The following is a 25,721-nucleotide window of genomic DNA, read 5'->3' as shown; positions in this document are numbered from 1 at the left end:
GCTGCTATGAATTTATAGTACAATAATATGGTACTATCTGTTAATTTGTGGATTAGTGAATTAGTCCCATTTCAAAAAGGATTTTAAAGTTGGAAAATACATAAGGACATGATAAAATGGTGATTATTGCTGGTTTAGCTCATATAAATGATTTAGAGAATTTTCATGTTTGGAAGGATTTGTAGTTAATGATTTTAATCCCTTTTATTAGTATTTCTATCGTTAGGTTTTGTTTGAGAAAATAGGTTAGTCCAAAGCTCCATGTTATGGTTGTGGAAAACTTGTAAACCCTTAGATGTATGTTTAGGATTTTTGGTTTAATGATTTCTGTAATGGAGTGTAATTAAGGATTTATTTCCCTTTGTTTTTTTTACCAAATTCAAAAATCTAGGAAAATGCCTAATAAATTATATGACCATGGGAAATATGTGAAAATGAAACCCTAGCTTCATGTTAACAAAATTAAGCAAAGAAAGAACCATTCTTTATCTCCACACAAGAACAAAATGGAACAATTTTCTTGAAATCTCAGTCTATTGTTCCTTATTTGCAAAAATTTAAGATGTGGGTAGTAATTATTAATAAAGGCTTCTTTGCAAGAACTCCAATAGTGTATGCTACCGTGGCAAAGACAAAAGCCATTGCTTAGCTCAACCACGCAAAGAGAAAGAGAACAATTTAAGCTCTACCGCATCAAATTCAGCATATCACAAATTTCATAAAAATCATGCAAGTGAATAGCAGCATCCTTATGGGATAGTACCTCCAAACTGTTCTTTTGATATTAAATTAAACCTTTTAGAAGTGAGGACCCGTTGCATGGAATTTTTCTTTTCCAGCAAGGTGAGGCCCCTTGCACCCAGAGAAACCTACTCCCTCCGTTCCATAATTCTTGTCGAAATATTACATGTATCTAGACGTTTATTATGAATAGACATTTATTAGGAATAGATACATCCATTTTTAGGCAAAGTTGAGACAAGAATTATGAAACGGAGGGAGTACTCAACAATGTGCAATGGCATAAGATTCGAAAAACCAAACGGCTGGGATTGATTTTAGAAACAGTCCCAGGATTGTGTTCCAGTGTTGACTTCTCCCCCCCTAAAATGATATACAGCCCTATAATTCTTCTGTCAGCACACGGAACAGTTTGACACACTATAATACACATTTTCCTTTGAAAGTAAAACAGTAATCCTCATTCCTCACAGCATCTGATGCCCTCTATCCAGGAAAACTGGATATTCTCCTGAGCTGTTTACAGTGGGGCAGAAAAAAAATGCGCAGATATAGAAACGGATGATTTCTACGGGGAACTAGGTAGTAGCTTCTGCAGGTTTCTCCTGAGGGCTCGAGCTATCAAGCACATTCCCAACTCCGACAGGTGGACCAATGCTGCAGCGATCCGTGTTGTGAACAGCAATTGCATCCTTCAGCTTCTGAAACTGCACACGAGAACCCCAATTTGACAAGCTGACACTGAACTTGAACGTTACAAAGGAAAACTTAAATTTCTATGTGCCGACCTACAAAAGGTCCCAAATGAATGGTAAAAACATCTGAATCCATTGTTGAACAACTAAACAGTGAAATCCATGACTGAACAGAAAAATAATAAATATTCACAAAAGAAGCCTCTCTAAACAAGTTTATGCATCTGGAGTTTGGACAACCTAATACATTATGAGTTATATGACTGGAGGTTACTTATTTTAAAACGGTGAGACAGAGTTGATCTATGAATGGGTGATGTGTGCTTACTTTGGCTAAGGAACATGAGAAAGCCTCCAGTTGCCCATCCGCTCCACGATAAAAATGGAAGAAAGGGAGGACTTTCACGTTAAGTCGTTTACACATAGGTTTGTTTTCATCAAAATTTACTTTTAAGAACACAATGTTAGGATTGTCCGTAGCTGTCCTGCAGAGCTGCATTGAGATCAAGATATCATTACTTTAGAATAGCCTTTTGTAATTCCTCACAACACCAGATAGTAAGAGAGATCAGATGCAACTATGTTTTAAGGAAAGCAAGTAGGAGGACATGGTGGGAAGAATGAGATCAGACAATCCACTAGTCATCATCTGCCTAGTTATAGAGTTTCTAACAAGTGATCGCCCACAAACAAAACCTCAAATGCTCTACATACGTCATGATAAAACAACTAAAGCGTATAGTAGTTCTTCTTAGTACAATCATAAATAAGAGAGTCCCTGTGGTCAAAGAAACGAGATGATAACGACTAATGAATAGGCAGCATGATTTTAATTAGAGAACACTAATTTTACCTTAAAGTGGCCTGCTCATATAACGGTTGTTAAATGCAAATTATGCTTTACTAAATTAGCCCTCTCTGCAATTGACCAGAATCCAGAAACAGCAACCTACATCTCACTTAACTGTGACTTAAGTAGCAGTTTTGGCAAAAGAAGTTTCTGAGCTTGTTTGGTACTTTGATGGTTCCATGATATTTCTCAAAATAGATGTGAACCTTGAAAGCTGGACAATGGTGGGAAGGACCGAAAAGATCTCTGCCCAAACAACGCAGGACTCTAATTGAGTTATCATTTCACTTGGTGGAATCTCTAGGAGGAATAGAACCACAGAATTTTCAGTAACTCACAGTCAGCCATGACCAGGTAGGAAGTCGACATGATCCAGGATGGACGTCAGCAAAGGAACTAGCTTTCACTTAGTAAGATGATTGGCTGATGTCAGGAAGCAATTATAACTTGTTAGTTGAGCTGTAACGACAGGTATGCTGCTTGTGTAGTACTACTGTAGGTTCTTGCCCTTATTCTCAAGTTACTCAACAACCTTGAAGTGAAATCTTTTCTGTTCCACCTATAAACCGGTAGCACTCCTTTTCTTTCAGGAAAAGAAAAGTTATGCTCCACAGCTGGAGCTAAGGTTTCCCCCGCAGAAGTTCTCAATCACAAACTTCCCAAAAATACCTAAAGTACAACAATCAAATTCATAATATTTTATGTATGCAACCCTTCCCGTGTCACTATCTCAACTGGTGTCACCAAGGCTTAAACAAACTCTAGGGGCTACCCTAGAAAGCAATGGTGAGCAGAAAATGCCAAGGGAGAAGTAAGTAATAGAAGGAAAAGGGGGAGAAGTTAGTGATGGACAGCTGAGATATCCCAGCTCAACTGGTCCATTTGTACTGCATCCTATATGGGTGTTCTTTAGGCTGACCATAGTTAAATACCTCCATCAACCAGCAGCCATAGCAAGCAGTCCCAGCAACGATGGTGCCCAGCCACTTGATTCCTTTCCAGAGGAAAGCCCAGACCACTGCCCAGGGACAAAGCACGGCGGCAAGCTTCCGCCCAGCACTAGGTGACTGCCTTATGCCGCCCCTTTTCAAGCTGGGTGTAACTGATCTAAAACTATGCACAGCATGACCATTACAAACACAGTTTACAATACAGATGCACATTGATTGAATCCTCAAACCATAGATGTGTGCTTTTTATGAACCATACACATCCTATCTGGTTATTCTTCTGTTCATTAGTGATACTTTATGCTTACAGAAAGACTACAAACCACAACCTTGACGATTGAGGAAAGGCATATTGATTACTCCTAGTTATTTCTATCGAGTAAGGTGTTTTAGCATAGCAATAAACAATGATTCAAATATTTCTTTTGGTCTTATTTCAGTATCTCCGGAGATTGAAGGTCATGGTCATCTAAAAACTTATTGCAAACAGAAAACTCAAGGAAAGTTCTTCAAAATATTGCAGACCTTTTTAGATTTCTCAGAATCAGTATATGTTCATATCCTCTGAATATCTTCAATGCCTTCAAGTATTCAACGATTTGGCTATCTATCGCTCGTTTATCTTCCGTTCACAGAACAGTAAAATCAGAATCCCACAACTCATCAGAAATCTATTAAGATCTCATCAATTATTTTATCTTTTTGTGACTTACTTAGATCAAGCACAGGGAGTAAGAAGGTAATGTAACAAAGATAAATAGTAATGACAATAGCATCCATGATGTTAATGTGTTGGGAATGAGAGAATGATATCAGTACGTGTGTTTACTTGTAAACGTTCAAGACACTGGGGAGTTAAATATTTTCAATGAGAGAAGATGGCATCAGTTCCACATGGAAGCCATATATTTTGGACCAAGATAGCAAAAACTAAAGGCCTCACATTTTGAGATGGAAACTGGAGAGAGTACTTCCTTAGAGCTAGCATCCGAGCATTGGAAGAAATGTCATTACACATCTACACTTTATAGGTGCAAAAGAAAAATGCTTCACACTACAAGGTAGTTGCGTAACTTGAGCAAGAGCAAGAAAGCATAGTAAACAAGCACAATAGCTTCTAAATGTCATGTATCACCATAACTGCGTAAATTCATAACTACCCAGGTGAGAAACAAATTAGCAAGAAAAGGTATTCAAGGCAAGAGAAAATTAAGACGGAACATAGTCATATACATATCAGGAAGGATTAATGGCAAATACCCGAGGGAAGAGTGCGCGGCAAGAACCACACCAAGTTCCATAAAACTCCACAATAACAAGCCTGTCACCTGCATCCCTTAGTGCATCCAAGAACTCCTGCGTGGAGTGTATGTCAATCATATTCGCACCAGCATTCTTTTCCCACCATTTTGGTTGCTCACCAGTTTCTGAACCCACCACTGCATGGGCCTGGCACAAGAACAACGAAAAGTTCAAAACCATCAAAAACTCAGCACCATGAATTGAGCAGGAATCCTATCCATGTCACAGGCATGTAAATTCAAGAAGCCTTTCTAGTTTCAGCAGATCCTCAAGAAACTAAACCAAGGATGAAGTAACAAATTTTGAAGTTTGATAATTTAACAACTTCCAATATTGGGACCTAGTGGAGAGGTGCGGGAATGTTAATCATAAATGTCATTCATATCAGCCAAATCAAGCAATTCGGTATACTTTGTAAATGACATAAATTAGAATGGTTCAAAAAAGCGCTAAGCGTTAAGTGGAATTGAAGCTTAAGCGGAGCTTAAGCGTTCCGTACGGACTCTGTTTTTTGATAAATAGGCAGGATTCTTGGAGGAAACCAAGGGGAATTGGAGAATTTGGATGGACTATGTTGCTCGCCCAGGAAAAATTGGCGGGATCCTTGGAGAAAATCAAGGGGAATTGGAGAAATTGGCGGGATTTTGTTGTTCGCCCAGGAGAAATTGGCGGGTCCTTGAAGGAAATGAAGGGGAATTGGAGAAATTGGAGGGATCCTTGGTGGGAATCAGGCGGGAGAGAGAGAAGCCGCCCCTGCAGAAGAGAATTTTGCTAATGGGCCTTATCACCGCTTAATTAGGCGCTTAGGGCCTAAGCGAGGTGTTTTCCCACCGATCAGAGCTTTTGCCCGCTTAAGCGATGCTTTTTTGAACCATGTAAATTAGACACATTCCAACACACCACAAATTAAATAATTAATCTAAGGATTGCACATGCATCTGATTCAGCAAATCTTCTATATCTAAACTGCCGCCTCCCACTACCTAATTTCTCTTCTCTCTCAGCCATCCATGTCATTCACCCTAATTCGGATTATGATTTTAGAAAATCAAGCCGATTTGGTTTGCCCTTTCTATATAACAGAAGATCCTTAGCCGTAACTGAAAACTTGAGGCTTTAATTTTTTTATGCATGATGGATTTTCAGTTACCGCGAAGAATTTGGAAATTAAGTTTTGGTGTGTTGGAACCCATCATGCATCAAACTTGAGGCTAGACCCCACCCCCATTCGCCGTATATTTAAGTGCTTGTGGTTCAGAGGTTGTTTGCTGGAGCATTTGGAAAGGTAGGAATTCTTCTTATTTTGAAGAGAAACAGATTAGAGATCCTATTAACATTATTTTTTCAATATGTCATTGGCTCATATATATTGGGATGGCTTCAAAAGGGCGTTAGCAAAGGAGAACTGAAGCTGGCAGCTCACAGACTTTCGCACATCGCTGTTGAAGTATTGCATGCAAGATATGGGTGGAAGCCGATGACAAAACAAATTGGAGTTGGATGAATAGAAACTTGTAGTGGAAGTATTGCCTGTAATAAGTAGAGTTTGTTTGCTACTGTAGGTTTAAAGTAGACTTGGTAGAATGTTGGTAGTCGACATTTGCGATTTCCTTAAATGAAACCAGGAGTGAGGCTCCTTTCATCTAAAAAAGTGTTTCCAATAATTCAATATTTTTCAAAAAGAATGTGAATATCCACTAAGCTTACATTACATGCTTCGCTGGGTTTACTTCCCATCCTTAAATTACCTATGTTTTCTTTTGAAATCTCCTTAAATTACCAATGTCAGACCGCTTACCTCACTAAAATGATCATGTTCTAACTAATGTTTCATTGTAACAGACAACATTTTACACGCTCTCCATTCTGTAGCCTAGAATGTAAACTCTGAAGCTAGCAGACGCCCTTCAGAACCCTACCAATTCTAAAACCCTACATGAGCCTCGGTACTCCCCCGCCCCAACAGAGCGAAAATCTTCTCAGCGGAAGCCACGGGAGACAGGAGAACACACGCACCTTGAGCCGGCGAGGCTGCCCGGGCGGGGCGGCGGCCGCCAAGCGCGTCTGCCGCAGCTCGGCGCGCGGGGCGGGTGAGAGGACCCACTGGGACGACGGGGACGCGGAGGCGGCGGTGGAGGGGAAGAAGCCGCGGGGGAGGTGGTGGAGGATGGCCTCGGCCATGTGCTCTGCGCCGCTAAGGGTCTGGGCCAGGCCAACAACTCCGGCGAGCACCGCTAGGCCGCCGCCGCAAGCACCGGTGTATGCGGCGCCGGGGCCGGGAGCCTCCGAGGCCGGGAGGAGGCTGGGCTCGAGTAAACTCGTCGGCTCGTGCCGTCTCCACCGCCTCCTTCCGTGGTGGGATTGTGGCCGTGTGGTGGAGATGGTGGCGGATTGCTTTTTCGCGTGGATGGGGAGATTTTGGGGGCAGCCAAAGCCCAAAGGAAATGGGGTGGGGTCTACGCGGGCAGCGATTGCTCAGTCGGGCGAGAACGATGGATAGCTCTCATGGCTGGCACCGTTCGAAATTTCGAACTGGGAACAGCCTGCCTAGAAAACGAAAAATAAAGGGAACAGCCAAAATGTAACGACCCGGACCCGGTAAGGTTCGAATCTCTGGGTTTATTCCTGGGTCATAGCTAGCACAAACAGTAACAAATATATGTAAAAATTTATTATTCAAACGGTAGATCCAGAGTTTACTTACAAACTTACGCAACAGAGTTGCTGGCTCACGTGACAGTAAAATCATCAGAGAGATGCAAAACTTGGGCTCCATCAACATCACAGGCCTTGTTGAGTGTAGGCCCCGTGATTCTATCGTACTCACTTCTTATCTGCACTGATATGTAGCAGGTGAGTACGTGAAATGTACTCGCAAGTTACCAAGAAGTTATAACATATATATATATATATGTCAAAGGAAAGGTTGAGGGTTGTTTTGCATAAAGCCCATTTTGTTTCATAAACTTTTTTTTTTCAAAGCTCCTTTATTGCTCAAATATTTTTCAAATCAAAATAGTTTTCTCACGTGGAATCCACCATGTCCCAAATACGAGCTAAACTAACTCCATAGCCAATCACTGGATAGAGTCAGCATGCTTAATTTTCCATAGGCAATACTAACTTCATAACCAATCAGTGGATAAAGTCGACATGCCTAAGTTTTTGAAAACATTTTTAAAACAAAGGAGATTCTCCATCAGCTTCAATCTTCAATTGCTCAAATTTCTCGTGATCGGAAGCACGGCTAATCGATTAGATCAAACTCTGCAGAGGTTGTACACTTTACCCACATGACATAACAGTCCAAAGTGTTGCCTAACGACAAGCGTGCGCAACAGGTAAAGATTGTGCCGAAGTCTTTCCATGGAGTCCCTCGTACATAATGCTAGCACGCCCGCAACCACTCTCCTATGGCCAATGCCAACGCACGAGTTCTCATCCATGTACTAAACTAAGTCAGATCCCATATAGCATGTGGTTGTACAGTTGGAAGCTTCTTGGACCGAAACTTAGAAGATTCTCTTTGTTCCTGGGCGGCGGTCCCCTCCAAATTCCTGAGCATCCGCAGAGCCAATCACTGGTTGCTGCCCTTGTAGACACCAATCACTGGCTCTTATCATACCACTCTGCTCAGAGGAAAACATTTTGAATTTTTATTTTGGAAATAGTTTGCACATTAATAGTGCCCCATATTGGGCTCATAATATCATAAAACAATTTTATTGAAAAAAAAACCCCGTAACCTTTATATATAAGCATTGCTAAGTATATAGACATTATAAAGATATAAAACATGGCTACAAGGATTAATGGTATGGAACCTATGGTTTTCTACTAGGATATAAAACATATAGCATTTTCCTACACATGCATTTCTACGAAAATAAGTAAAACATGCATAGCAAAATAATGGGATAAATATGGTCAAAGCAACTTGCCTGATTAATGTCCTTGTAATTCTGTTCTTCACAATACTCTTAATGATCGCACTCCGTATAATCTAACGTGAAGAACAGAAGAACGATAATAAACAACATGTTTGATAACTCCAAATAAATCCAAATAAGAGAACGATATGCAAAAACATGAACGACATAATAACATTACCATAACATAGTACTAATAGTTTAATGCAAAACCTAAGTCCAAAACTGAAGGCTAGGAAGAGATTAGAGTTCAAACGGATGTGAAGTGATTGAATAGATAGCTTAAACAGAATACAATTTTCTGTTGACGATGGAGTCATGAAGTTGAATGATAAATGATGTCTAAAGTGATCTAAACTGGAGAGTTTAATCTACTCTTTCCAACACAGCAAGAATCATCTACAAAGAACATACGGATCCACGGTTATAGGCTCTGGAAGTATGTTAATCAATGTGAATGTGCAAATACAAAGTTCAACTGATGATTCACTCGTGTAGATGAACAGGACAATATGAACAAAGCGAACTGGATTATAGAGTGTGATCTATTCTTTGCGATACAATAAGAGTAGCATTAATCGGATATACAGAACAGAAGATGTGAGCTTCTAAAGGTGGCTAATCAAAAAAGTTTACTGCTGAATGTTGCTGCCACGGTAGGATGCTTAACGGCGAGGAGCGGTCTGGCTGGCAGCAAGGTATAAGACGAAGGCATCGATGATATGATGTTGGAGGTCCCAGAGAATCCACGAGTCCAAGGCGAGGTCCAAGGCAAACTCCTCCGGTGGGACTTCCTTGCCGGAGTTTGACGGGTGACGGCAAACTTGGCAACGAAGTTGTCGCAGGGCTTGAGGAAGATGCGGAAGGTGTAGGAGGCCGCGAGGAAGTAGATGACGTCCATGGAGGTCTTCGGGGCGTCTCCAAATGGCGGTGAGCAGTGCACGGAGTGGCCTCGGCGTCGATCGTCGGGGAGGCGCGGCCAACGACTTCTATTGTTCTCAAGACCTTGTCTAGGAGGTAGGAGGAGGTCACAGGGGTGTACCGGTGAAATTAATTAAGAACACGAGCTTCGGGGTGATCTCACCGTCAACAATGGTGACGGTGACCGGCGGGGAAAGACGGTCATGGCACCGGGCTCTACGGAGGATAAGAGACGAAAATTTCTTTTGCAGTATGATGGAGGAATGGAAAAGGCTCAAAGAGACGAGCTCGTGAAAGGCTTTTATAGTCTGAGAGTGTAGATCGAAGGGTGGATGCCGACGGTCGGTGGTGCGCGTGGGTGGAATTGGGAGAAGAAGAGGGGAAACGGGATAATTGTTGCCTGAAACGGTTCATGGAGACATGACGATTAATTTGCACTTTTTAATTTCATTCAAGAGTATTAGTGCATACGAAGGGAATCGGAAGGAGATCAACTGGCGACAGTCATGGCTGTTTCTGCGTGCTCTGGAACGAACATAGGAGGAAGACGAAGCCTCGGCTGGGCTGGGGCGTTGGGGAGTTGGGCCAGAGGGGAGGGTGTGGCCCAAAACGAAAAGAGAAAGCTGAGGTGGGCTGGTCCGCCAGGGAAAGAGGCTGGGCTGGCCCGAAGGAAATAGAGAGAGGGAGGGGAGGCCGGCCGGGCTGGCTAGGGGAGATGGGCTTCGGCCCAGGGATAGGTTTAGGCTTTTATAGCCTTTTCTAATTCCAATAAAATCACAGAAATTCAAAAATGGCTTTATACACACCATATGAACTCCAAAAAATTCCAGAAAATCAAAATAATCATTGTGGGCTTAGGAAATATAGTTTCCACCCAAAATATTGTTTCGTAAATACTTTTATAATAAAATAACTTTTGATTAAACCCCATAAAAGTCTTATAATATTACAATTGTCCAATAAATTCCGAAATAAAATTCTAACACCAAATCAGGCATTTTTTAAACCATAACAAATGTTTCCAACTATATACTTGGGAAAGTCATGTCATTCCCAGTCTCAATGATTGAATAAATGTTGGAAAATCATTTGCACATGAGGATGTCATGTTACCCTCTTTCTCTTTTATTTGATCATTTCCAATTGGAAATGAAATATCAAAATGAGAATCAGTCAAACAGAGAGGAAACATTAAAGATATTTTCTAACCATATAATTGGGAAGTCATATTATTCCCTCTCTTAATCATTTACATAAATGTTGGAAAGCATTTATAATGATTCAGAAATTCAAATGATGACCAAGACTGATCATGAGCATGATATATGCTTTAGTCGTCGTCCAAACAGGAAATTTGAGATTTTACGATTCCTTAATATAGCCAAGAAATGCAAACAAGAGTTGTTGAGTTCCAAAATTTCAGACAGTGGCATAAAATGCAAATGGATCAAATAGAAATAATTTGAACTTGTATATATATCTCACAACCATGTTGTATATTTTTGGATAGTCATCTTAATCCACTCGTTGGTTCAAATCACAAACATGGTGTGAAAAAGTTTAAACAGGGTCTAGAAATGTGAACTCCTTCAGAAAATCAAACAAATTCCATCAAAAAGATTTTCAACACAACAAGTTTAATTAAAATAATTATTTTTATTTAACATTCCAAAATAGGAAATTTTGGGATGTTACACAAAAGTTTTCCTCAACTGGTCAACAAAAGTTTACGGTTGCATTGTATTTCTAGTCAGATTTTAGCCTTTGATATTTTCGTTGAACATCGAGGGTCGGAGGGAATAGTTCAATCAAATGATAGCTCTATCGCACAATTTGAAAACAAAGTTTCAAGTATTTTTTTAAGTACATTTTGACAATATTAGGCTTGAGCCATCTGATCCGATGATTGGTTGAACCATGTACTCCATCCGTTTCTAAATTTTTGTCGTTGTTTTAGTTCAAATTTGAACTAAACCACGACAAAAATTGGTAGGCGTATATACGCCATTAATTGCGAAGCCACTTACTAGTTGCAATCAAGCTAATTAATGTGCCTCTACAATCTCCGCCTTTGGAATGTGTTTGAATTAATTATATCTGGCCGATTGTCTCAGCAAGAGCATGCATGTATTCAGCAAACATCTCGCCAGTTGGCTCTAAATTGTTTCATGTCATGCACAAGGGTTGTTGAAGCTTCCTTTTATTGCAAGGGAGGACAGCCCATGTAGCTCCCTAATAATCCTCCATGTGACTTGGTGCCGGTTTTGATCATCAAACTAGTTGCCTGCCGCCTTGGATCTTATAGGCTCCCATGAATTTCGAAGTGAAAGCTAAGACCGACGATTCCTAGCAATAGGATGGATGGATTTTTTTTCATCATGTGTTCGTTGTTTCCTCATCCACCAAAGCTATCAACAATTTGTCGCCACGGTTTCTTGTCACTTGAGTGCTCCCGCACAAGTGTTGATCACTTATGTGGAAGCGGAATCCACCCGCCCAGTTAAAATCACAGCCCATAATTCTTGCTAGGGCCAAGCTGGTTCTTATCAGCTAGGCTTTTGCCAAGACCAAAGCTACAAATGAAAGAAATCTGCATCTTGCCGCCAGGAAGCCCCATATGAAAAACAAAAATCCACATTAAGTTTAATGTACCTCGATGACGGTTTTGACCATCAAACTTATTGACTGTCGACTTGGCTCTTATAGGCTCACATGAAATTGTAAGTGAGAGACAATACCAACATTGTCCAACAAGACGTTGGAGGCATTATTTTTCACCATGTATTAATTGTCTCCTAGTCCACCAAATATACCAGTTCATGGAGTTTGATGTCCGTGAAGCATAATATGACCAGTCAGGTCAAGCATAGTTGACAATGTTTGTCAGCTCAAGCTTCTCCAAAATACTCCCTCCTACCCATATTACTTGTCGTTGATTTAGCACAACTTTGTACTAAATCTGGGGCAAATAATATGGGTCGGAGGGAGTAAGAAACATTGTCTTTTCGCACTGAGATACGAGTGGCCAATGCCCCATCCGCTCCAAAGAGTGCATATCGGGCACTGCCCACTGCGTGTCTAATTCTCTATTAGTTAGGATCATCTTCAGCGCGACAACTACATGTAGAGCTCGCTAGTAAAGGATTTTTTACCTTGCTCGGAACTTTTAGTTTCCATAGTTCTTCAAAACCAGATTTTTCTCCTTTTGTAATAAAACTGCTTTACACACCTATTAACGCTTATACCTTGGTCTATCTATGCCCCGTGCTAAATCATACTCCTTCAAACTAGACTTTATTTGCCTCCAGGAAACTAAGAAAGAATCCTTTTTTGATCTTGGTTAAATAGTATTACTGGTAGAAGAAAATTTATTTGGTATTGGGCTCCTTCTGTTGGAGGTTCTGGTGGTCTCCTAATGGGCATCGATGAAGATAAGTATGAGGTGGGGGACATAGATAAAGGGGATTTCTTTACTAGAATGTTTGTTATGGATAAGGAATCTGGTTTTAAATGGAATCTTATCAATTTATATGGGGCAGCCCATGCTAGAGATAAGAGGAGATTTTTAGTAGAACTAGTTAAGGTCTTAAATGTTAATGATGCCCCTGTGGTGATAGGGGGAGATTTCAATATTGTCGGAAAGAATTGTGAGAGGAATAAGAAGAGTAGATCTTCTAAGTGGTCCTTTTTATTTAAAGTTGTTATTGAACATTGGTGTTTAAAAGAGTTAGAAATAGCTGGTGCTAGATTTACTTGGTGGAATAATCAAAGAGATCCTCTCCTGCAACAGCTGGATAGGATCCTAGTTAGCATCGATTGGGAGAGGAAATTGCCTTTGGTTACTGTTAAATCTTTGGTCAGAAGTGTATCTGACCACGCCCCCTTAGTTTTAAATGATGGTCAAATAATTCCTAAGGTAAATAGACCTTTCAGGTTTGAACTAAGCTGGTTTACCAGAGTAGATCTGTTTGAAGTGGTAGCTAAAGTTTGGCAAGGAGTATATGTGGGGGATGCTTATGCTAATATTGTACAACAGAAGTTGAGAAAGTCTAGGCAAGTGCTAAAGGGGTGGAATTTTAACTATGAGTCTTACTTTAGGAAGAATAAAAAGATCATTAGTGATAAAATAGAGGAAATAGATAGAAGGAGTGAAGACAATGGTCTATCTCTCCAAGATTATCAATTAGTGATAAGAGAGGATGAAATTAACTGGATGCAAAGGGCTAAGGAAGTAGATTGACTACAAGGTGACAATAATACCTCCTATTTCATGGCAAAAGCTAGTGGTAGGAAAAGGAAAACGAAAATTTTCCGGTTACATTAGGAGGAGGGGATAATTCAAGGGGATAGAGAGATTTTGCTTTATGCCACAAAATTTTATAAGGAGCTTTTTGGACCCGTAGATTTACTTCCTATTTCACTTTCCCGGGAAGTAGAGTGTGTTCTAACTGATTTGGATAGAGAGTTACTTAGTAGAGACTTTACTTGGAGGAAATTAAACATGTTGTATTCTCAATGGCACACAATAAGGCTAGTGGGCCAGATGGCTTTCCCATTGAATTTTATCAAAAATTTGGGCCTTTGGTCTGTCATGATCTTTTGTTACTGTTTAAAGATTTTAGTTCAGGAGTATTAGATATTTCTAGATTTAACTATGGGATCATTACCTTACTTTCGAAAGGGCAAGATGCAAATAAAATTCAAATGTATAGGCCCATTTGCCTATCCAATGTCCTTTTTAAAATCTTCACTAAATGTGTGCATAATAAAACTGCCTTGGTAGCTGACAAGGTGGTAGATGAGATTCAATCAACATTTATCAAAGGTAGATATATCCTGGATAATGTGGTGCTACTTCATGAGTGCTTAGATGACCTGCATAGAAAGAAAAAACCTGGGGTGCTGTTTAAGGTTGATTTCGAAAAGGCATACGATAAAATAAATTGGTCGTTTATGTTTAATGTTCTTAGAATGAAGGGCTTCCCTTCGAAGTATATAGACTGGGTGATGAGTACAGTTAGTGATGGCCATGTAGTTGTCATGGCCAATGACATCATAGGACCTTATTTCAAAACTAAGAAGGGCTTAAGACAAGGAGACCCCTTATCCCCTATTTTGTTCAATATTGCTGCTGATACTCTTGCGGTTCTTGTTAAAAGAGCACAAGAATTGGGACTTATTAAAGGGTTGGCTTCCAATTTGCTAGATGATGGAATGATTATTTAACAATATGCCGACGACACTATTTTCTGTCTTGAGGAGGATCTCATTAGTGCTAGAAACTTAAAATTTATACTGTGTATTTTTGAGCATTTAACAGGGCTGAAAATTAACTTTCACAAAAGTGAAGTGTACTGTTTTGGGACAGCAGCTGAGAAACATGATGAGCATTCGTTGATTTTTACATGTCAGAAAGGGACATTTCCTTTTAGATATCTAGGGATTCCAATTAAGGATAAGAGACTCGGTAATAGTGATTGGAAAGTAATAGAAGATAAGGTAGAAGGTAAACTCTGTTGCTGGCAAGGAAAGATTTTGTCCTTGTGGGGGAGACTGACTTTAGTAGAGGCTGAGTTAAGTAATGCTCCTAGCCATATGATTTCTCTGTTTAGAATTCCTAAAGGGGTTAAAAAAAAGATTAGATTTCTTTTGAGCTCGTTTATTGTGGCAGGAAGATCAAGAGGTAAAGAAATATCGTTTGGTTAATTGGCAAGAAATACGTCAACCTAGAGATCAAGGTGGTTTAGGAGTAACTGATTTAGATATTAAGAATATTTGTCTTCTATGCAAATGGTTATGGAAATTAGAGAATGAAGAGGGTGTTTGGCAGGATATGATTAGAGCTAAATACCCGAAGAAACAAATACTTTACACATGTGAACAGGGCAAGGGTTGATGCAAGTTAAACCCATTTTTATTAACTGTTGTAGAAAAATAATAGGTAATGGGGAACGAACATATTTTTGAGAGGAACACTGGATAGGAGACCGAGCTCTTTGTGATAAATTTTCTAGATTATATGGAATAATTAATAAGCAGTATGTGTCAGTAGCTGAGGTAGTGAGTTCTAGATGGAAGTGTATCAGCTTCCGAAGATCTTTCCAGGAGTAAACGTTGGACATGTGGAATCAAGTGCTAGACCTATGGCAGCATGTTTAGCTGACAGAGGAAGAGGATAGGTGTTTTTGGAAATTGACTAAGTCTGGTCAATTTTCAGTAGGATCTTTATATAGAATGCTGAAAGATAAACAGGTTGCTATCCCATATGTACAGTTGTGGAAAAATAGGATCCCTTTAAAAGTTAAGGTCTTCTTGTGGTTAATGTGCAGAAACAACATATTAACAAGGGACAACTTAGCTAAACGAGGTTGGGATGGACCAACTAAATGTGAATTTTGTGGTGATCAAGAAAGTGTTGATCGCTTATTCTTTTCCTGTTCGGTGGCGAAATTCTGCTGGAATGTGATCTGTTGTTCCTTTGGGATCAACAAGGCCCCTGAATCGATGGATGATCTTATTAACATCTGGATACTGCAATTCAAAGGGCGGCAGCGCACATATGTATCTGTGAGCGTGGCCTCTTTGTGCTGGAGTATTTGGAAAAGCCGCAATTTATCTTGTTTTCAAGGAATAGAGCTTAAGGAACCTACTAATATTATCTTTTCTGTTTGTCATTGGATACAATTTTGGGCTGTTCTTCAAAAGGATGTTGGTCGTGAGAGGTTTAAGATTGGAGCTTCCAAACTCTCGCATAAAGCATTAGAAGTTATGCGGGCGTCCTCTGAATGGCGGGCGACGACGACGAGGACTACAGACTGATGATGCAGCTGCTTATAGTACATCAAGACATTTCTGTAGTCTATGTCGTTTGGCCTGTAATATGCCGTTTTGCTGGAGTTTAGCAGTTGTATGCTGCCCAGCATTGTTTTGGTTTTTACTTTTCGCATGCTGAACTCCTAGTTAACACCTGTTGAACTGCTGATTTCGTTAATGAAATCGGGAGCTGAGTTCCTTTATTCTAAAAAAAAATCATACTCTCTCGGTTTCTTTTTGTACGACGTCGTTCTATTTTTTTGCTAAGTTTCTCAAAGTTTGACAACATTTATAGATACATTTGCTTAAATTTTAATTGTCTTTGACTTAGCACAGAGCTAGAAATTCCATAAGAAACCGAGGGAGTACCGTCCAAGATTACCAATCCCCGTTAGAAAATTGAAATTCAGGAGGTTCTGGATGGTCTAAGTGGATAAGCATAGTTGTACTTCTGCTATTGCTCAAAGACTAATTAACAAAGTGATTGGTGCAAGCAAGTCAGATGGTCGCATCAACGTCTCCGTCTCATGGGAACGTCGATTTCTGACCACATCCTGATCACAAGGCAATCTCTCTGGTTTGACCATGCACTTCCTTCTTCAATACGCATTCTATTTCTAAGCCAGCATTTTACTAGAATATCACTTGTTTTCCCCTTGAGAAAACAATGCACCGGCCAAATTTGACTCCAAACTGATCGCTAGCTTGTTCCTAATTCATCTACGGCACACCCGAAGTACTGGCCATAATTTGCAGTTTCAGCGAAAATGTCTGATATCAGCCAGTTGTAAGATACAAAACGTAACAATAACATAAATTCCCCACATTATTGTTTAGTTAGTAACAAGCGCAGAAATGGATCAAGAACGAACAGATGAAATTCCACAAGGAATTAACGACGGAACACAATTCACAAACCAGGGAACAATTGAAGAGATCTACAAGAAGAGACAACGAGCAGCTCACAATTGGATCAGATCAGACTAGTACGGCGGCGGCGGCGGGACGGGCGTGTACCACCGTCCAGCCTCCTCGTCGATGCTGTCGGCGGGGCGGTGCAGCAGGGCGTGCACAAGGACGAGCACGACCCCGACGAGCAGCGAGCCGAGGATGTTGGCGGTGGCGCCGGTGAGCAGGAGCAGGACGAGCGTGATCCCCGAGAGGGCCGCGAGCACGACGCCGTCCCCGATTACGGCGCGGCCCGCGGAGACCTGGAGCGGGACGTCGCGGAGGAAGTAGAGGAAGAGCCAGGCGACCATGCAGGCGAGGAAGACGACGAGGGACCAGGGGTGCCAGAGCAGGGAGACGAAGACGACGGCCAGGACGACGATGGCGTAGTTCATGGAGAAGTGCGCGAGGTTGGCGCGGGCGCGGGCGTAGGCGTCCCCGAGCCCCCGGGGCACGGCCAGGGCCCCCGGGTCCGCGAGCTCGCGCCAGGGCCGGCGCGTCGATAGAGCCGAGGCGCCCAGGGCCTTGGCGCGGGAGATGAAGTCGAGCGGGGAGGAGCCTGCGGTGGGCGGGGGCTCGGAGGAGGAGGAGGAGGGGATGGTGCCGTACTTGGACATGGCTGGCTGGAGAGGGGAGGCGGACGGTGCGGTGGCCGGCGCTGTCGAGGAGGAAGTAAAGGACGCGGTGGCCGGTGGGGGTGAGACGTGGGGTGAAACAAACTTGACGTGAAGAAGTGGGAGTCTAGAACACGGGCGGCAAAGGAGATGAGAGGAAAACGCAGAATTGAGCAGGGATATTGCTGTGTGCATCGATTGCCGTAGAGGTTGGGGTTTTTTCTTTTCCGAAAAAAAATATTGGACGTGGAGGCTTGGGGAGCGTGACTTGCTTGCAGTTGATAGGAAGTAAAATGCATTCGCGGGGCTAATATTTATTGAAGAGATCACAAGTTAGTTTTAAAATTATAGAACCCCATATTTGGATCCAAACTTTTTTTTAAATTGATCATCTCAGGTCTTAAGGTGGTTCGGAAACATGCGCACCATGTAGACGGGTGAGACTGTCTGGAGCCACATTATGACCTGTCATGAATTCATGATCAATTTAACAAAAAAATAGGACACAAATATACGTTCTAATACTTTTAGGACCACACCTACTTAATAATATTTGCACCGCCGTTGCATTTATTCTATTTTAATGATTTTACGAATAACTATCATATATATACTTCTGTCCTATTAAAATAAGCGGCGTAAAAAAATCATTTGGTAGGTTGAATCATGAATGGAGCAGGAGCCCGCGAATCTCTCCCGCTGCCCAAATCAAACCGCTAGCAAGCAATCAGATCGGACAACGGTCCCGTCTGTCGATCGTTCGGCGGTAACAGGCTAACAGCAGGTACGGCATAGCATTTAGAGTTTTCGAAAAATTGTTTCCCGATAACATAGACTAACCTCAAATTTCGCAGTTCACAAAATAAAGTACACTCCGTAAAATAAAATAAAGTTCCCCTGCGACTCTGCTCAACCTCCCAAAATCCCCAATGACGACTGACGGCCTCGCCTGCCATCCCCCACCTCCGCGCCGTCGACCGCCGCCTCTTCCTCGACGCCATCACCACCTCCTCCAGCTGACCACCCACTAGGACCGCGCACCACCTCGTAGCCTCCGGCGGCCGAGCCACCACCTCAAACCCAAGCCCCAGCCTCCACCGCAGCACCGCCTCCCTCATCACCGGCGACGCCTCCGCTTCCGTGGGTCTCGTCCCCGTATTCCCCAGCGTCACCTTCCCCAACTGTTGCTCCATCGCATGATCGCAGCAACTGTGCTGCAGCACGGCAACTTAATTTACCCATCCCGTCTCCGGGGTCCCCTCGACCATGCCCCCCCATGGCCCAAAGTGGTGGTTCGGGGAGCCCCTCTAGGCCACCGCCGGCGACCAGGGTTGCTGCCTCTACCTTCTCCTAGACCGGCTCCCAGCTCAGAGAAGGGCGCCTAGACCCGCACGCCGCAGTTGCGTGGCCACTACGACGACCACTCAGTGCCCCTTGGAGGACAGGGACACAGGGTTTGTACCATTCTGAGCTCCTTTAATCCCCTGTCAGGAAATGCTGAAGTTCCTGTCGCTCTAGTTTGAGAATCCCGACCACCAAGGGCATCAAGTCGAGCCCAATGGCCCGCCAACCACCGGCACGGTGAGGGCCATTGACCAGGTGATGGGCAACAGGGCAAGCATATTTGTGGGTTGGAGGAAAGGGGATATTCGACGATGTGATCATACTCATCATTTTCTAGTGGACCTGGCGCCATGGATTAAGGTGCTGGCACTGGATTCAGTCAATGAGCCCACCGCTGGCCATCAGGCAACCGCCGGTGTTGTCACCAGGGATGTCGAATCGAACAAGGGGCTAGTGTCCAGGAAGGTGAACTATGGGGTCCTATTTGAGGATGTACCTGAAGCAGGATTTTCCAGAATGCCTCCATTGCTCAGATAATTACAAGATCTCTCTGATCATCGAGTTGCTGGAGGAAGGGGGTAGGAGATGGAGAGGGCAGAAAGGGGCGAGTGTGGCTGTGTGTAGGCACTCATATGTATGCAATGCCTTCTTGATGAGGCCATATTCATTTGTCCATGGACCTCAGTTTGCTCAGGGAAGGAGTGAAGGGGTTGACAGAGTCTTTCTTCACAGGAAACCGAAAACCTAAGCGAGCTACCTCTGGTTGGGCCAAGTAGGAAACCAACATATTTTGAACTAATCATCAGGATCTGAATTTTTTAATCCAATCATTCGAGCCATGCAAAGCCCATGACAAGAAGCCCACACAGTTCGATCCAATCATCAGCACCAAAAAATGGTACCGGCCATGAGAAAAAAGAGTGAAAACTAGCCCAATGAAAAGAAATGTTGCAAACTTATCACTTAAGCAGACCCTATATCTTCAGAACAACTAAACAATTCTCATTTGCCACTATTAACAAATATTCACCTCTTACATTACTAACGAACAGATATCTTGCTTCATGTAATTTGTAAGTTTCATGTTCTATGCCTCCATTTATTTGCGTCAATTCCTAGTGTCATATTTTCAGATTGACGGCAATGCATGCCACCATGATCTACTATTGAAATAAGGCGTGGGTGCATTGCATTTTGTAGCTTCCTAGCCAGTAGTAGGTATGCTCTGATGCACATTACTCAAACTGTTCGATTGTAAGCTGTCTATTTTGTGATCTTGATATTGAGTTTGGAGAAAGATCTGTAATCATGCTATCTTGTCAATCTGTTACTCATTATGTTAGGGACTGTTTTTCTTTTCTACTGCTAACTCGGATGCCTACATAGCAAAATTTGTTGATGTGTAATTTGCCCAAATGGCTAGATCCTCCAGTGCTGCATCCTCCAGTTGAACAGAACAACCATCCGTTCTGAAATGGATATTACCTATGGAAAATATAATGAAGGGTTGTAAATGGATATTACCTATGGAAAGTTCGAAATCGGTAAACATGAAAGCAGTATTGATAATATATATTCTAGGTTGTTCAACATTTTGCTGTCATCTGGAAGGTTGCATATCGGTAACATCCAAACTCTTAAAAGAATGAGTCATGTCTAGGAGGAACTAGACATCAATGTTTAATTAAGGTAGAGCCGAGGTTTGAACCCACGCGAGCCAGTGCACAATCCATGGTGCTAGACAGTAAGCCCCTGGGTGACTTCTCTGTAACATCCCAACTTTTATTTCTGCCAGATTAATTTCTTGTTTGGCTGTTCATACCAAGGCAATTTCATGGTAGGGATTCAGAGATCACATTAACTGCACATGTATGTACCATGCCTTGGAATGGCGAGTTTCGGTCGGTTCTCTGCAGCCTGTCCTGGCCCTGGGTTAAGTTTTTCTGACTATGCTCTCAGCCAAACAGAAAAATAACCTCAGAAAGAGCACGAGGTAAAAACAATACTTTTGTCCAAAACAAATTACTTTTGTAGATTGAGGAGCAGAACAAATGAAACCGTAAGATTTTCTCTTATCTCAAAGGGGCATGAAAGTACTCCATAGACCATATCTGAAGACGCATTTCTTGGATGTGATTCTACATCCAACTTCTGAAGCCATAAGATTCTGGCTTTACAAGCACAATGCCATGACAACTTTACTTTCTTACTTCTGAATAATTGTTTCTGGCATGTGAAGAAATACCAGAGAGAGGAACAAAAAGGTTCAGGGGATGCATGTTCGGATGTTCGCAAAGATGATGATGACCAGCAAGCCTCTAACCACATTGTCCATGCCATTGATAAATGCAACCTGGCAGGTTTGATTTATGTTTGATATTTTTATGTAGGTTCTCTTTTCTTTGTAAAATCGTTTCTGGTGATTGGTTGTCTTCTAAAGTCATTTGCCAATTCAAAGATGAATGCAACCTGGCAGGTTGCAAGTACTGGCCTACTAGGTATTCTGGTGGACCTCTGAACATGATTGGTTGGTGGCCTGCAAGCAAGAGATGCCATAAGATATTCTCTCAAACTACACCATGAGCTAATGTTGATTTATGTAATGATCAACATGCCTTTTCTGATTCTAAAAAAAAACGTGCCCTTTCTGTAAGATGCAGCATGCACCTTTTTTTTTTTGCGAAGAAGATGCAGCATGCACCTGTGGCAGTAGAGGGACCATCAATAGTTAGATCCAATAATTGGACCTGTGTTTTAGTTGGGTTATGTTCTTGCATTGAGACTATTTGAAGTTCATCATTAATAGTCATTACTTGAGTATAGACATGTTAACTGTTTCCCTGAAGTCGGCAGTGCCTCATTATATGGAATCGATCATCAAATAGTTCTGCTGACCCACAGTATTCCCAAATTATCTTTTTCATTTGCAGTATGATATGAGTATTAATGATGACTGATATATGTTCCCTCTCTTATTCAAGCAGGAATTCTGAAACAATAAAATCATTGACGAATCAGATCTATTTACAACAGTCATTTCCAGCTTTTGGCTCGTACTAACCAGAGTCACAGCAAGTCGAGACTATCTTCTTTGAGGAGTCTTAAGTACTGGTAGTTGCACTGGGAGCAAGATTAGAGGGTGCTGATTTTCCAAATGAAAACTCAGTATGCCCGGTAGTATTAATCTTCTAAAAAGATAAAAAGGTGAAGCTACGCATATACCGTATGCAATATAATGTGAAGCTTGTTAGAAATCAATTCTAAGATTAGCATTTTTATGACGTTGATCATAAAATGTAGGATATGTTCGGTTTTTGCCCAAAATGTGCCTTACCTATTTTTTGGATTGTTGCCAATTTTGATCACTATCAAAGGTATCTCACCTGCCCTGGTCATTGCCAATTTTTTCAGCTTGTCCATTCACCTTTGCCAATAGCGAAATAATGACAAGCAAAACCTAGACAAAATCTTGGTTGCGTAGACTTGAGCTCAAGCACACCTGTAACACCCAGCCCATTGAAGTGGTGGCTCAAGTGGAGTTGTGGTGGTAGGTTTAGATTTTAGTGCGATTTCTGCTAGCATATAAGGCTTGTTGGGTCTAAACACAATGCATCGGGTTAATCTTGTTGAACAAACCATGGACGAAAGTTTTAGGTGAGGTGCTATGCATACGAGGGCCTTCTCCACTGTGGGTGACCAAGGGCTCATCTTCAGACCTGGGTGTTTCATAACTGCTTTACAATCTGGGTTTTAAATTTTTGCATAATTTATCTGGCATAAATTGCTTGCATGATTTGGCAGGACAGGCAGTTACTTCATCAATCATTCAGTGCAGTTTTTCATAAAAAAAAATTGGGAACCCACTTGGCGTCTTTTTTGGTTGTTGAATCAGCAAGTTGATACTTACCTTATATTGCACAATAAGGTCAGAGGCTCTGTTGAGCAATGCTCTTCTACGATTTAGCTCGTACTTTGTCGTCGGAAGTTCTGCTTTCCCTTTCATACTGATTTACGTCCGTGCTTATTTACGCTTGTATACTTGGAGTATTTACGTACTACAGGGAAACTGTACAAGGTTAACGCTGCTATTAACTACAGGGAAACTGTATAAGAATAACACTGCAATCAAAGCATCCCTTTAATACATTGAGCATGACTATTGTTCTATTTTGAAAAACATAACTATTGTTTATAATATTTGCATGAATACTCATATCTAACATATATACAATACAGTACAAAGAAACGGTCAAGCCTGCATCTGCGTTTGCACATGTTGCAGTTCTGCAGGAAGTACAGTTAAGTTGGGTAGCTACATTTCCTTCTGGCCTGGATCCACCAATAAGGCCCATTCTGCCTCCCTGTTTTGTTTTAAATTTTGTGCTCACACTTAAGCAGTACTGCTATTCAAACCCAATAGTATCTGTGTCTCTCCGGGGCATATCGATGTGCCCTCGTGAACTGTGGGAAACTAGGAATACACTTTTGCTCAAGGCCACTATGGGAGGGACCTCACCTGTGCCCTGTTGACCTGTGACGGCTGCTACCCAAAGTTGCATGCCGACCTCTGCTCCTCCTCTTGTATATTAACAGGATAAACTCAAGAAAAACACCTCCATGATGATCTCTTTCGACACAAGGCCAATTGTAGATGAATAGTTCCGACTAATTAGAACAGTAACTGAACAGAACTGTGGTGGATGCCTTATTGATTGCATGTTCACATCAACTTTGAGTACGTTTAATATCATCTATATATGTCGACTTTCGCAGTCAAATATTGTGGTGCCTTTATTATGTACATAAGGAACAACAACGAACTACATGTTTTTCCCTGATATATGCACATTATAGCATCTATGTCATAGGACATGAGGGATATACATAAGGAACAACAACGGACTACATGTTTTTCCCTGATATATGCACATAATAGCATAGATGTCATACGGCATGAGGGGGAACAAGTTGTGATTGATATTTCAAGATGCATCTACTAATCCAGATTAACATGCTTAATCTGGTGCGTGCTAACTGGATTACAGCTAGGTTATCCCAGCAATCCCTCTAAGGCACCCTACAGCAAAGCGATCATGTGCAGATGAATAATTTTTTTTTGTATCATTGGATATTTTTGTTTCAAAAGGCTAATGATTGTATCACCTGGTGCCTTGCAATAGAAAAACCAATCTTCTTTAGACCTAACCATGGGTGTTAGTTTGACCACTCTGGCTAATCATATCTTTGATGCAAAGTTTCAACTGAGCATGCAAGATGCAATCGGCGAAGAGGAGAGCCTCAGAGCATCAGGCTGTTTGTAATCATAGTGAGTGCCCTTTAAACGAGTGATTGAGTCACTTTAATGGCACGTCCGTTTGATTTCGGGTCTCTGGTCACATCATTGCTTGGAATAAGCACTGTGGATGAACTACTGTCAAGAGCACATTCTAATCTAAAGCACTGTAGGTCAGGTCATAATGCCATCATGATGCTGCATACTTATGTACTTATCCATTAGCTGATGTGTCGAAGAAACTAAAATATGTTGTATGGCAAATAGATGCATCCATTGCTCTCTTGTTCATAGTTTGACATGTCTTTGGGTACATAGTGTCAGTGATAGCGATGTCTCAGGTTATTCCTTGTGGTGTGCCCAGCCGTGTTGGCATCTTTGTTGTTTGTTTCTGGTGTTGCTAGTGATGTTGGTTATTCCAATGGTAACCTCGCCGTCAAGATTTATTTGTTGAAGATGTGTTAGTCTGTGCTTGTTTTGTTTGAACGTGAGGAGAGTAAGAAGCATGATAGTTTTTCTGCTGTATGAACTACAGAGTTATGTGTTGTTCAACGAACTGATCTCACAGACTAGGGCTCGTCTATGAATGAAAAAATTCAGGCACTTCTGTTTTTTTTTCTTCTGTTATAATTTTATTTAGGCTATTGCATTTTTTAGTAAGTATACATGTTTAAAAATAAGATATGATAGCGAGAGTTTTATAAGACATTACTTAATGGCAAAAATAAAGTTTTTTCTTTGTACTGCTACGTTTACAAGACACACATATTTTGAGATTGAACTTTAAAAATCAATTTGACCAACACAATATGCATACAAATTATGGTATTTTGGAGACTTTCACTGAATTGAACGTGTACAAGTTCTCAGCTCCGGCACAGTATTTTGTGGAGTATTATCGTGCATGCATGCCATTTCGCCGCTACAAACCTTTATACGCACGTGCGCATCTCTACTCGCGAGTGCTTTCTCACGTGCAACTCGGATAGATACATCTCCTTTGACCCCAGCCGTGCATGCACCCAAAGTTTGACGCTTCCGAATCTTTTTCCGCAGCTAAAAGCCATAGAAATTTCGCTTTCTACTCAAGTGAGGCCCAAATTAATTTGTGTGAGCTAGGCCGGCGCTGGCTAGCTACTCAATGTGCCAGAGCATCATGCGTGCATAAAACAATTAACCGATCCATGCATAACGATGCCACCTCCTCTGCTTCTTAAACTGTGGCGCGTAGCCACCCACTTGACTAATTTCCAAGTAATTCATGATTGAGACATATACTCCGTGCTGCTTATATATAGGAGCACCACTAAGACAAGTCGCG

At 41.6% G+C, this 25,721-nt stretch overlaps 2 protein-coding genes and 1 long non-coding RNA gene across 3 annotated transcripts; 1 reads left to right on the top strand and 2 right to left on the bottom strand.

Annotated features, from left to right (window-relative positions):
- Positions 1 to 1,026: 1,026 nt before the first annotated feature.
- On the bottom strand, positions 1,027 to 6,951 carry LOC100826346 (thioredoxin-like 2, chloroplastic). Its single transcript, XM_003568716.4, has 4 exons — positions 6,555 to 6,951; positions 4,497 to 4,685; positions 1,765 to 1,929; positions 1,027 to 1,448 (listed from the first exon to the last, which is right to left on the bottom strand). Exons 1-4 carry the CDS (start codon positions 6,717 to 6,719, stop codon positions 1,320 to 1,322), a joined length of 648 nt encoding a protein of 215 aa, XP_003568764.1. The 5' UTR covers positions 6,720 to 6,951; the 3' UTR covers positions 1,027 to 1,319.
- A 10,038-nt stretch (positions 6,952 to 16,989) lies between these two features.
- Positions 16,990 to 17,959, bottom strand: LOC100826034 (PRA1 family protein F3). Its single transcript, XM_003568715.4, has one exon. The coding sequence runs from the start codon at positions 17,956 to 17,958 to the stop codon at positions 17,185 to 17,187; it is 774 nt and encodes a 257-aa protein (XP_003568763.2). The 5' UTR covers position 17,959; the 3' UTR covers positions 16,990 to 17,184.
- Positions 17,960 to 18,597: 638 nt separating this feature from the next.
- On the top strand, positions 18,598 to 23,251 carry LOC112270817. Its single transcript, XR_002963232.1, has 2 exons — positions 18,598 to 21,467; positions 21,584 to 23,251. It is a non-coding gene; the product is annotated as an uncharacterized LOC112270817 (long non-coding RNA).
- Positions 23,252 to 25,721: the final 2,470 nt, after the last annotated feature.

This window comes from Brachypodium distachyon, chromosome 2 (genome assembly GCF_000005505.3).
Source record: "Brachypodium distachyon strain Bd21 chromosome 2, Brachypodium_distachyon_v3.0, whole genome shotgun sequence".
Classification (NCBI taxonomy): Eukaryota; Viridiplantae; Streptophyta; class Magnoliopsida; order Poales; family Poaceae; genus Brachypodium; species Brachypodium distachyon.
The sequence above is the reverse complement of the archived record's forward strand: the minus strand, read 5'-3'. Positions and strand labels throughout refer to the sequence as shown.